Source organism: Rhinoderma darwinii, chromosome 4, assembly GCF_050947455.1.
Source record: "Rhinoderma darwinii isolate aRhiDar2 chromosome 4, aRhiDar2.hap1, whole genome shotgun sequence".
NCBI classification, from domain to species: Eukaryota; Metazoa; Chordata; class Amphibia; order Anura; family Rhinodermatidae; genus Rhinoderma; species Rhinoderma darwinii.
Window position 1 is genome coordinate 273,644,147 of NC_134690.1, and position 13,915 is coordinate 273,658,061.

General features: G+C 40.1%; 1 protein-coding gene across 1 annotated transcript in view; it reads left to right on the top strand.

Annotated features, from left to right (window-relative positions):
* Positions 1 to 13,915, top strand: part of SLC18B1 (solute carrier family 18 member B1) — a 57,375-nt gene that overhangs the window by 27,350 nt on the left and 16,110 nt on the right. The window contains exons 7-9 of the mRNA XM_075862515.1: positions 1,974 to 2,075; positions 2,164 to 2,255; positions 11,535 to 11,630. Coding sequence (XP_075718630.1) covers positions 1,974 to 2,075; positions 2,164 to 2,255; positions 11,535 to 11,630 — 290 coding nt within the window. The remainder of the gene's footprint in view (positions 1 to 1,973; positions 2,076 to 2,163; positions 2,256 to 11,534; positions 11,631 to 13,915) is intronic.

A 13,915-nucleotide genomic window follows, 5' to 3' on the forward strand; every position in this document is an offset into this window, starting at 1 on the left:
ATTTTCTAAGTGCGGTGACATGCGCAGTCTTGCTCTCCCACACTTAGTCTAAATTTCCTTTACCGTGTATCAATACCAACCACGCAGGCGTGCCGGCTCCTGCGTGATTGGTGCATTCTTTCCTAATCTCTGTGTGGCCGACCTAGTTGTCCGTCATACACATCATGGCCGGACTGTGCTGACCCTTCTGATTGGTCCTTTATAGGCCACGCCCACTGTCATGGCGGCCCGAGGGCTTAAGAAGGACGGACTTTCCACGCGCCGTTAGTTGCCCCATTTGAACCCCGGAAGACGCTGCGTATGCAGCGAAACATGTCGGGGGGGGGCTTCGCAATCATTTTTAACCTCCGAGTTCCCACTGACTGAGACATAGACGCCACTCAATTGTGTCACCCGGTGCTCTGCAGACGCCGTAGGAGACACAAAGGCAGATAGTTCATACCATATATCGATTGCAACTGACTGATGCAAAATCCATCTGTCAGTGAACTCTGGCTAAATTTTAGATTCTTCGTTTTTGTCCTAACTGTATTTAACCTTAACCATTAAAAGGTATATTTTAATATACATACACATTACATACTACTATTGCCTGGCTGGAAATAAAGGCTCTTTTTTTGCTTAACCGCAAAGCTGTATTTTGTCTTGACATTTCAATGCCTGCCAGGTCTCCTCTTATTTATACCTGAAAGGAGAACACACACACACACACACACACACACACACACACACACACACACACACACACACACACACACACACACACACACACACACACACACACACTCTTTGTGACATTCGCTTCCTATCTGTTTCCTGATGAAATGGCCTCATACTGAGTAGCTTCTTAAAGGGCATGTACACAATGGCAATATATTTTTTATTAATCCAATTCGTCTAAAAAAAAAATAATAAAATAAATCAACTTTGCAAATAGTATTGATTTTAAAATATCCTATAGTGTGGTTACTACGCCTATGCAAACTTATGTAGTCTGATCCTGCAGTTACATACTCCATCTGTCGACTACTTCTTGCTAACATATATTGGATGGGTTAACAAAAGGTAGGGAGCTGATACAAGAGGCTATGACTGCAGGATAAGACTACACAGGGTTTGTTTGTAGTCTGTTACTATAGAGACACATATGTTTGCATAAAAGCTGTAGACCTGAAACGGTAAGGCATTTTTAATCAACACTATTTGGAAAGTGGCTTCCCAGTAGGACTTGTAAATCCCTTAATAAACCGTGGGCAAATGAAACATGTAGACAAGTGATTTCATGCACCCCCATAGGTTAATATAACTGCCGATAATGTGCAATAACGCAAAGCAATCTACTGCGATCGCACCGTGCAATAATTTCAGCATGTATTATCACAGAGCAGAAAAGGTCTTAAAAGAGCAATTTTGGCTACCGTGTATTTATTCGAAAATTTCTGGAAATGTTAGTTCCCTATTAGAAACAGAGAGGTGAGCCTTCAGATCTCGGTTAGGCCAGGGCTCCACAGCCATCATTGCAGCTCAATATCGTGCGTAATTTATTCCTAAGGGGTCACATAAAATCGCATATGTGACCTCAACGTTGCGTTCGCAAAAAATTATACAATGTCTGAATTTTTGTAATTATCGCAAATGTCATGCGTTTTTTGTTTTCCCACATATATAATGTAATCACGATTTTCTGTGATATCATAATGCGATTTTAATATTTTACCTTCAAAACCGTCTCCTCCAATAATGGCAGAAAATTGTCCATAAAAATGAACGCATGCAATTTTTTTTCTCCCCGATGCAATATCATATGAAATATGTAATTATTGCATGTGGTTTTGTGGTGCCTTGAAGTCGCCATAAAGCCCCAGTCTCAATTGACAAGTGGGTCTCTACTAATGTAGATTTACCAACAATAAGTTTAATGAAATCTTTTCTTTAATTTTTTTTCTTGTTGATCTATATGTTTCTTCTTCCAGTTTCATTTGAAAGTCGGCTATGTTGGATTAGTTTTTCTTGGACTTGCTTTAGCGTATTCAATAAGTTCACCACTTCTTGGAGTGATAAGTGACAAGTTACCTGTAAGTAAAAATTTTTTATTGATATTACATGTTATATGGATTTCAGTATTATTATTATGACTATAATTTTATTTATTTTTTAAAACAGGAATTGAGGAAGTGGCTTCTTATTGTTGGCAACCTTGGTACTGCAATGTGTTTTTTTATGTTAGGACCTGCACCTATTTTCCATATTGAAAGGTGCGTTAAAATTATTAATATCTTAGTTGTTGTCACCAAACTGTCAGTTAATTTAGAGATTGAAAACCATTTCTGACCTAGTCCTGCTCATAGAGGTGCAGGGCTGGCAATCTACTTTTGTCAATTGGACATGAGCAACTCAGAGATTGTGAGGAATGAAAATAAAAAGCATGTTAGAAAGTTGCAGTAATTTTACATTATAAAGTGATTAAAGGGCTTTTCCGAGTTTGGAAAAAAAGGGGGGGGGGGATGCCATAAAACAATACAAGAACCATTATTCAACTGATAGATCCCCAAAGTTCCAGCTCAGCCGCTCCGGTGCTCGCCCCCGGCTGTTTGTTCACAGTTCTGCAGCGATGATATGCCCGTATTCCAGTGATCGGCTACAGCAATATTTCATGGGACCAAAAACAGTACAAAAAAATGAAAATGCTCTACGTAGGCGTTTCTCATATTTCACTATAGACTTTAAAATAAAATCTAGCCGTAGTGTTTTTGAGCTAAAAGTAATGCAGCGAGAAATGCTACTGAAAACGCATCAAACCGCTGTCTGTTAAACCAGCCCCAGACTGAAACGCCTAGAGATAAAAGATCTATGAGATGAGATAATGGTCTAATTTTAGACACTATTGTTTATGTGAACGCTACAAATCGGTGTTCACATCAAGGGGTGCAGTCTGTTACCGGGTAGTATAGAGAATCTACATCAAGTAATTAAAGAGGCTCTGTCATCCGTTTATAACTGCCCTATCAACTACCTAATCTAAAAGGCGCTTTGATGTAGATAAGCACTGTTTTTTTTTTTTTTGTTTTAACTTTTTTTATTTTTGAAAAAGTTCTGAAGATTTTAAGATTTATGCAAATTTGTTCTTAAAGGGGTTATCCGGGGACCAAAAATGGCATTGCAATAATATATTTATGTGAAACTAAGTAGCCTACTAATATACTTTAATTAAAAATTCTGTGCTAAATGGTTCAGTTCAAACCTCATTAATTATTCAGGAACTGCTCGAGCTTTTCTAAAAGTGATGATGCTCCGACACGGCCCCACGTGACTGAGCTCTTGCTTCATGTGCTGTTTGTGAATAATTTTCCATATATGGACAATGACTGTGACGTCGGCAGAAGTTGTGGAGTCCCCAGGCAGAGCCTCAGCTGATGCTTTGCTCGGGGACTCCAGTACCACTCTGCCGACGTCATTGTCAGTTGGACAGTTACAATGACGTGGGCAGAAGTTGTGGAGTCCCCAGGCCTCGGGGACTCCAGCGATAGAAAACCCCTGAATTGACCAAACATGGACGTCGGGAGCAGTGCTGGAGTCCCGAGAAAAGCGCTAGCTGATGCTCTGCTTGGGACTCAACCAATAGGCAGTGTGACAGCCCCTTGCGGTCATGTTCACGAACAGCACAAGAAGCAAGAGCTCAGTCACGTGGGGCCATGTCAGAGCGTCATCACTTTTAGAAAAGCTCCAGCACTTCCTGAATAATTCATGTACTGCACCATTTAGTACACAATTTGTAATTAAATGACATTAGTAAGTTACTTAGTTTTACATAAATATATTATTGCAATGCAATTTTTTTGTCCTCAGATAACCCCTTTAATGCCCAATGCAGCGTTTTTTTTACTTTTTACCAAGTGGGCGGTGTAAAAAGTTTATGACGCTGACCAATCGGCGTCATACACTTCTTTTCATTCATGTCTAGCTGTACTCACAGCACAGAAGGATTGAGGCGATGTCTGGTCATTCTCCCGACACTCCGGTAAAGTTACTGTGGGAGTGAGTGACGGTACAGCTGGACATGAATGAAGAGAAGTGTATGATGCTGATTGGTCAGCGCAGCGTCATACACTTTTCTTTGCATACATCTTAAAATCATCATAACTTTGTTAAAAAATATATATATATTTAAAAAAAAAAAACAACTAAACCAGTACTTATCTACATCAAAGCGCCTATCACATTAGGTAGGCGATAGGACACTTTTAAACAGGTGACAGAGCCTCTTTAAGTAGAGCTAGCCAGTATACCCAAGACATAATAGGGCTACTTAGGTAAAGGCTTTTCTTTTTTTTTTTTTTTTTTTTTTTCCCCATCAACAACCTCCTCTATACTCCATTATTTTGTCTTACGCCTGTCTACACATGGTCAGATAGTGGTATAGGTAGCTGATTTGATGGGCATGCCCAGTAACTGTCTGTGGTGGATGTCACTGAACACAATTTATTTTAATATATATTGAATAAAAGGTCATTATTAGTTCCCATCACTATATTCATGTTCAGTCAGTAAAATGTTTTGTGGTACAAGTGGATATACTTAATCTATAATTCAGTGATACACACATAGACTTATGGAGGTCTATGGGAGAAAAGCACCGCTAACTGCTTTGAGAAAAAAAAACGCCAAACCAACCATTGTGATTTTTGAAAATAAACCCTAACATCTGGCCACAGGAAAAATGCCACAAAAAGTGTAATTTTCCTAAAAATGCTGCAAGTGAAGCCACCCTTGGGGGTCTATTCATACGTGCTAGTTTTGTTGTTTTTCTGCCTTGATAATCACAAAATGGCAAAAACTCTGCGCCGTGAATACACTCTTAAAGGAAACCTGTCAAGTTAAAAATCCAGACCAATCTGTGGGTAGCACGTTATAGAGAATGGGGAACGGAGCAGATTGATATATATATATATATATATATCAATCAATTTGTAGCAAAAGATTCTGTCTAACTTGTAATTTTATTAAATTAACCCTTTCCTCATTTTGGGCTTAAGAATGCAGTGGGCGGTCATAATCAGTGATTGACAGCCATTTCGGTATTTACATTCATACAGGGAAGACTGTCAATCACTGATTAGGACCTCCCACTGGGCTTCTAAACCCAGAATCGGTAAAGGTTTAAATGAATAAATTACAAGTTATACAGAATCGTTTGCTATAAAGATTTACATCAACCTACTCTATAACATGCTGCCCATAGATTGGACTGGATTTTAAACATAACCTATCACAGCCGGATGGAACAATTAAAATATATCTTTATTGAAGTAGTAAAAATAAAACCGGCTTATTAGCCAATAAACCTAAACAAACAGGCATAAGCAGGAGGTCTGAGAGGGGAGGTGAGTCTTGGGGTAGACGGAAATGCATGCACCCGCAGACTACAGTCTCACCTACTTATATAATAATGCACTGAGCACCAGTCGCAAAATTGATATCCCTACGCGTTTCAGTTCCCCCTATATTGTGGTATATGTCATGAGGGGTTAAAATATAATTTAGCCGGTTAGCACTGTTTTTGTGCTCTAGTGATCTCTCGGCGTGTGCACGACTCTAATGCGTTTGCCGCACACGCTCTGTGGAGACACCGGATCTTTAAAGACTAAAGCCCTCTTTACAGGTGACGTCATTCTGGCAGCACACCAATCCGCATACGGAGCATCATCATGACGTCTTGGATGGTGCCAAGCCTACGTTTTAATAGCCAATCCTGGTTTCTTGATGACAGAGCATCTGGGGAGCTCCTAGCGGTTTGTAAACCACATATAACGTCAACCTAGCATTGGATACAAACTATGGAAATTAGTCATTCAACCCTTGACACGGAAGATGTATGACGTTAATAAAACAGGGAAGGTAAAGAGTACATTACATCACTCTAACTCAACGAGAGAATAGTGTGATGTATGGGGAATAATTCTTAGTCCCCAAACCGCACTATAGTGTAATTCATATAGAGAACAGGAAAATACATCGTACAGGAAAAAGTGGAGCGGTTGCTATATGGTGTAGATGGTATACATATGATAGGGTGTGAACTCTTAATCGCCTATCCCAACTAGGGAGTATAAACACAGTGAGGGATTAGAAGAAGCACGCATGAGATTCATTCATTTAGGCCAGATGGATTAATAGTCTGCATACGAAAAATCCATTGCGCTTCTTTCTGCAAGATTCTCTTATCCAGGTTTCCATTTCTCACTGATGATCTAATTTGTTTAATCCCTTGAAATTTGAGAGTCCTCGTATCTCCTCTGTGGCATTCCCACACATGGTGTGACACTGGAGTGTCGTGTTTTCTCCTGACATCTCCTAAATGATCACTAATTCTTCTCCTGAATTCTCTATGTCTTCCCAACGTATTGTAGCTGACATCCACATGTGATCAAATAAACAACACCCTTTGTTTTGCAATTAATGTTTGAACTATTATCACAGGTCTCACCAGTGCTATTTCTCTTAAAATTCTTGCTACACAAAATGGAGTCGCAGGCTCTACAAGAGCCACATCTGAAAGTACCTTGAAGTCCACTGTTCAGCCAAGATGTAGTCTTTGCCTTTGCTTTGAAATGGCTATGTACCTAACGATCCTTGATGATGCGTCCCCTCCTGTATGTAATAGAAGGTGATTCCCCTACAAGACCACCTGAATCAGGGTCAGCTCTCAATATACCCCAGTATCGTTGTAGGATTTCCCTGATCTCACCATTTGCCGAGTCATAGGTCCCCATGACCCGGATACAGTCATCAGGTTTTTTTAGATTTTGGATATAGCAAATCCTTTATATTTCGTCCAAGGGCATTTAAGTACGCCACCTTCAAGACCTACTGAGGATAACCCTTCCACTTGAATCTATCCCTCAATTCATGTGCAGAGGTCTTGAAATCAGAAATGGTAGAGCAGTTGCGATGTGCCCTGAGGTATTTTCCTAAATATGTTGGTTTGAATAACTCCTGTGTCAGTCTTCGAAATACTAACATCAAGGGATGTAATCTGATTTTCATGGTTTTCAGACATGAAAAAAAGCCCCAACTTGTTGATATTGAGAGTGGGAACACATTGATTGAATTCCTCCTTAGTTCCTGTCAATAGGATCAAAACAACATCTATGAATCTGATCCACAGAAGGATATAAGACATCCATTTATCCATACTCTCACTGAAGACAACTTCTTTTTCCCACCAACCCAGGTACAGGTTGGCATAGTTAGGAGAATATGGGCCACACCCCTGAGCTGGTGGAAAATCTTCTGGTCAAACAAAAGTTACGTTCCAGTACAAACTTCAGCAGATTGATCACAAACTCATTATGGGCCTAAAATTGTATTCCTCTCCCATTGAGGAAATATTCCACAGCTCTACACCCCCGTTCATGAGGGATGGAGCTATACAGCGCCTCAACATCAAGTGATGCCAATAAAACATTAGCATCATAATGTATATCCTCAATTTTCCTCATCAGAACAACCATTGAATTCCTCACATATGACGGGAGGGAGGTTGCAAATAGTCTGAGGATCTGGTCAAGATACGAACTTGCATTCTGTGACAAAATTGCCCGACCTTTTAAGGGGTTCACCCCTTGTGTATTTTGGGAAAAAGTGGTGCATTGTGTGTAATCAATAAGCATAAAGCACATTTCTTTTTCACTTATCAAATTAAGGGATTTGGCAAGATTTAGCATGCTCTCTAATTCATTTCTGAAGATGGGAGTGGGGTAACATTTAAGTGGTTTGTAACATTCTTGGTCGCCCAATATTTGACACATTCTAATGTATTTTGTGCGATCTTACAACTACTTTGTTACCGCCTTTATCTGAAGGCTTGATTATAATTGTGTCATCCTTCTCCAGTGCTTGTAAGCCTGCCATTTCCCCTGTTGTGGTGTTGAAGTTAACCTCTCTGCGACTATCCAGTCTTCTAAGTTGGTCCTCGGCTACCTTCACAAATACATCAATTTTGAGTGTTGTCATTCATAGGCGCATTTTTGGTGGAGGAGGTCTTCAAATCCGTGAAGAGGCCCTTCCCTGCATCCCTCTGACTCACCTCCCATAGATCTTCCAGGGTATTGAGGAGTGGTAAATCCTCTTCAGTAATGCCCAACTCTAGACATTGTCGTCTGTCATGCGTTTTAAAGAATTTTCTCCATTTTAACTTGCGTGCAAAAAGGTTCAGATCTTTAACCCATGTAAATAGGTTAAATTTGTTTGTGGGGACAAAGGAAAGACCTTTTTTCAAAACATTCATTTCCTGGTTAGTTAAAATTTGTGTAGATAGGTTCATTATTTGTAAGTCATCCTCATGGTGTGAGAATGCAGAACCGATATATCCCTCCAGTCTCGCAGAATGTAATCTGAGATGGGATGATTTTTGGCTAAAAAAACATCATGGTTATGTCCCTTGCCCCTTCCTCTCCCTCTTTGATTCATACGAGTGGGATTTCTGGCCTGACCATTGCCTCCCTGGCCTCTTCTTAAAAGATTTCTACTATACTCAGATTTTTCCTGTTCAGATGAAGACAAATCTGTGTCAGGTTCTTGATGCACACCAGTTCTGGCACTATAGTCAAAGATCCTCCCATCCTTAAAGGCCAGAGTATCACAGACAAATTGAAAGTGCTTCCTTTCTTTGATGTGTCCTGTAAATTTCTCCATTCCCTGTTGGAGCACAGTCTCCTTCCTTTCATAGTCGGGGTTATTCACAATATTTTTTTTTTCTTGATTCTATACCCTCCTTGAGATCTTGCGAACAACGAGCCAATAAGGTTTTTTCTTCCTCTAATAGAATACCCATGAATCTTAATGAAGAGTCTATAGGTTATTTTTCCCATTTTTTTTTTCAACCGCTCCACTGAGCGGACCCTTGAGGCCGGGATTAGTGCTATTCTCAGGCCCCGGGGCGTTGAAAAATGTACAGGACACCTCTATGAAAGGAAGCACTTTCAATTTGTCCGTGATACTCTGGGCTTTAAGGAGGGGAGAATTTTTGACTATAGCGCCGGAACTGGTGTGTAGGACACAGATTGTTCCTGTTCAGATGAAGATAAATCTGACTCTGAGCAAAATAGAAATCCTTTAAGAAGAGGCCGGGTAGGCAATGGTCAGGGCAGAAATCCCACTCCTATTTACAGGAACTAAGGAGGAATTCAATGAATTCGTTGCCACTCTCAATATCAACAAGTTCAGGCTTGTTTTCACGTCTGAAAACCATGAAAATCTGATTACATTCCTTGATGTTAGTATCTCGAAGACTGACACAGGAGTTATTCAAAGTAACATATTTAGGAAAAGCACAGCGACCAACAGTTTGCAGTGGGGAAGCTGGCACCCGATGGCCCTGAGGTGAGTGATACCCAAGGGCCAATACCTCAGGGCACGTCGCAACTGCTCCACCATTTCTGATTTCAAGACCACTGCACAGGAATTGAGGGATAGATTCAAGCGGAGGTGTTATCCTTAGGGGGTCTTGAAGATGGCGTACCAAAATGTCCTTGGACGAAATAGAAATGATTTGCTGTATCCGGGTCTTAGGGACCTATGACTCGGCGAATGGTAAGATCAGGGAAATCTCAAATTTCAAGGGAGTGAACAAATTAGATCATCAGTGAGAAATGGAAATCTGGATAGAGAATCTTGCAGAAAGAAGCCCTATGGATTTTTCGTATGCAGACTATTAATCCATCTGGCCTAAATAAACAAATCTCATATACGTGCTTCTTATCCCTCGCTGTGTTTATACTCCCTAGTTGGGATAGGCGATGAAGAATTCACACCCTATAATACGTATACCATCTACACCCTATAGCAACCGCTCCTATTTTTCTTGTATGATGTATTTTCCTGTTCCCTATATGAATTACGCTGTACTGTGGTTTGGGGACTAAGAATTATTCCCCTACCATCACACTATTCTCTCGTTGAGTTAGAGTGATGTAATGTACTCTTTACCTTCCCAGTTTTATTAATGTCGTACATCTCCCGTGTCAAGGGTTGAATGACTAGTTTGCATAGTTTGTATCCAATGCTAGGTTGACGTTATATGTGGTTTACAAACCGCCTGCGGATTAGTGCGCTGCCAGAATGACGGCACCTGTTAGGAGGGCATTAGTCTTTAAAGATCCGGTGTCTCCACGGCGCGTGTGCGGCCAGTGCATTGGAGTCGTGCACACACCGGGTGATCACTAGAGCACGAAAACCGTGCTAACCGGCTAAATTATATTGTAATCTCTGATGTGTCCCACAATATTGGTGGAGCTGAAACGCATAGGGATATTAATTTTGTGACCGGTGCTCATAGCATTATTATATAAGTAGGTGAAACTGTAGTCTACGGGTGGATGCAGTTCCCTATACCCTAGGACTCCCCTCCCCTCTCAGACCTCCTGCTTATGCCTGTTTAGGTTTATTGGCTAATAAGCCTGTTTTGTTATTGCTACTTCAATAAAGACATATTTTAATCGTTCTATCAGGCTGTTATAGGTTATACGACTATTATTGAACGGAACGTGACATTAGGAATTACAGTGAATGTTTGCATTTTCAACATGAATGGTTCCCTTTAATAAGCAGCTATTCGGATATGAAAGAAGGATAGGGCGGACCGTTGATGCTGGCTTTATGGGGCATAAAATACATTGGTTAAAGGGGTTGTCCACTACCAGACAACTGATGACCTATCCACCGGGTAGGCCATCAGTGCATGATCTGTGGGGGTCTGATTGCTGGACCCCGCACCGTTAAGCTGCTCTGGCTGCCTCCGGGCACCAAACGTACATGGCGGAAGAAGTTTAAGCTTTTCAATGTACGGAGCCAACTGCTTACGGCTTCGTACATCGGACAATGTGCAATATCAGCCGGTGCCCGCAGGCCACCAGAGCAGCTGATGGGTGCGGGGTCCGGTTGTCTGACCTGCACTGATGATATACTGATGAACTATCTGGTGGATAGGTCATCAGTTGTCCGGTAGTGGACAACCCCTTTTAAATATAAAAATCAGAACATTCCTTGTAAGAGAAATGGCTTTGAATAATGCTAATTTCATTTACAATTTTTTACTTTGCTCTCTTTCTAGAAAAAGTTAGAATTAAGGCAGAATGATAAACTAATTTACAACTCCCACAGGTAACAAAACTATTTAGATGGAAGCCGGGAGAATTAGTGTAGCTAATCATTCAACAAACTTCTGACATGTCATAGTGACATGTGAGAAGTTTGGATTGGTGGGGGTCCAAGCACAGAGACCCCCACCAATCGCTAGATTGCTTCGTTTCTGTTTGTACATGATGCTTGTATGTTCTAATATTAATTAATAAAAAAAGGTAGGAGTATCCTGAACATGTGTTGAAACAAGCTATACTATTTAGTGGATAGCATACTTTTTTCAAAATGTAATATTATATTATGGGTAGTGTACACTGTTGGATAAATGTAACAAAAATGAATAGTATTTCTTAGAATATAAATTATTATTTTATGTTTTTTCTGTCTTTTTCCAGTAAACTCTGGCTGTTTATCCTTGTACTAGTTTTGGATGGATTGTGTATAGGTCTTACGGCTATACCAGTTTTTCCAGAAATGCTCAATGCAGCGTCGTAAGTATTAAATTATTATGCATGTATCATTTTATAATAATCTTACTATAATAGTCAGTATTTCTCCCCTGTTCTGCATTCAGGGAAATGGGATTTCATAATGGGTGTTAACCCTTTTATGACAGAGCTCATTTTGGCCTTCAGGACCAGCCCCGTTTTTTTCAAATGTGACGTGTCATTTTATGTGGGAATAACTCTGGAATGCTTTTGCCTATAAAAAGCAATTCTGAGATTGTTTTCTCATGACATATTGTACTTTGGTAGTGGAAAAATTTGTTCAATAAATTCATTGCTTATTTAATTTTTTTTAAAATATGATTTTTCTGATTTTAAAATGTATCTGTTACTATTTCACATATTCCATATGTCTACTTCTATATTTGCATCTCTTTTTGAACATTATTTTATTTTTCTAGGACGTTACAAGGCTTAGAACTATGGCAGCGATTTCTCACATTTTCAAGAAAATTTCAAAAGGCTATTTTTCAAGGACCAGTTTAGTTCTGAAGTGGCTTTGAGGGCCTTATGTACTAGATAGACCCCCGTAAAATGTTTAATTTTTACAATGAATAAAGGAGAAAAAGAACCCCAAAATTTATAAAACTATTTCTCCTGATTACGGCAATACGCCATATGTGGTAATAAACTTCTGTTTGGACTCACGGCAGGACTCAGAATGGAAGGAGCTATATTTGGTTTTTGACGTTCAAATTTAGCTGAAATGGTTTTCAGGTGTCATGTCGCATTTGCAAAGCCCCTGAGGAACCAAAATAGTGGAAACACCCCAAAACTGACCCCAGTTGGGAAACTACACCCTTAAGGAATCTATGTAGGGGTAAAGTGAGCATTTAGACCCCACAGGTCTTTTGCAGAATGTATTAGAATTAGGCTGTGAAAATGAATATCAACATTTTTTCCACAAAAATGTTGAATTTTTTCATTTTCATAAAAGAAAAAAAAGCCATCCAACATTTGTAAAGCAATTTCTCCCAAGTACAGCAATACCCCACGGTCATAAATGGTTTTTCATTAGAAATTAAAACTTTCAGGACTGATACATTTTTTGCTTTTTCATTTTAGTTTTTCCCTTCCGGCTTTCCAAGAGCCATAACTCTTAATGGTGTGAGGGTTTATTTTTTGCGGGAGGAGTTGTAATTTCTAGTGACACCATTTAAAGTACCATTTAATGTACTGGGAAACTGGAAATAAAATTCTTTGCAGGCTGAAATTGGAAAAATCTGCAATTCCTCCATTGTTTTTTGGGTTTCGTTTCTACGGCTTTCACCGTGCGGTAAAAATGTAAATTTTGTCTCTCGACTTAATACGATTTAAGGTGATACCAAATTTATACAGTTTTTTAAAAATATTTTACTACATTTACAAAGTAAAAACTATTTGTTAAAAAAACAAAACGTTTTGTTTCACCACATTCCGAGGCCTGTCTGGCTTGTCTGGCCGAGCTGAATACCCCTCTTTTCTCTCCCATGGAAACTACACAGTCTACCTCTCATGGTAGATTCTATAAGAGGCACAGAAGTACCTGGGACAAATTTTGTTCCTCTTCAGATTCTCTTGTAATGTCCCCTGTTAGTCATCAATGGAGAAGCTGCTTCCAACAAGCATCCGTCGCACACCTCCAATGAATCCCCTGATTCAAATTTAGAATATGAGCAGGATTCACAATCGCCAACCGCGTTGCAGGCGCTGATACATGCAGTTAGAAACACCTTTCATGTAAAAGATGACCCCATCACCCCTGCTCAGGAAGAGGCACCCTTACAGCCAAAGGCAATATTTTCTAAACCACCTCAAGTTTGAGCAGATTTTGTGCAAGAAATCGAAGCATCCCGACAGAGTATTATTGTGTTTTGAAACAGCCATATGCCTGTTTCCCTTTCAGAACGAATTGATCTCTAAATGTTCAATTTCTCCCTCTGTAGATCTGCCTATTTCAAGGCTGTCTAAGAGTACCACCATTTCACTGTCAGGTGCGGCTTCACTTAGTGACCCTCTTCGCCAGAAGCTGAATTCCTAGACCAAGTCTGACTTTGTGGCAATAGTTTGTGCATTTCGCTCAGCAATCTGAGCAGGCCTTATGCGCTCAGGCGGATGCAGTTTGGAGTAAACCGCTGCAGAGCGGTCACTTGGAAGGAGCTCCAAAGCAGGATATGGCTGATCTTGCTTCTCAGATGAATTCAAGATTCTAAGTTCCTCTTTAAGGCATCCCTTGGGTCATTCCACTTCAATACCCAGGCATCGACTAATTTGATTGCTCTCTGGTGTTC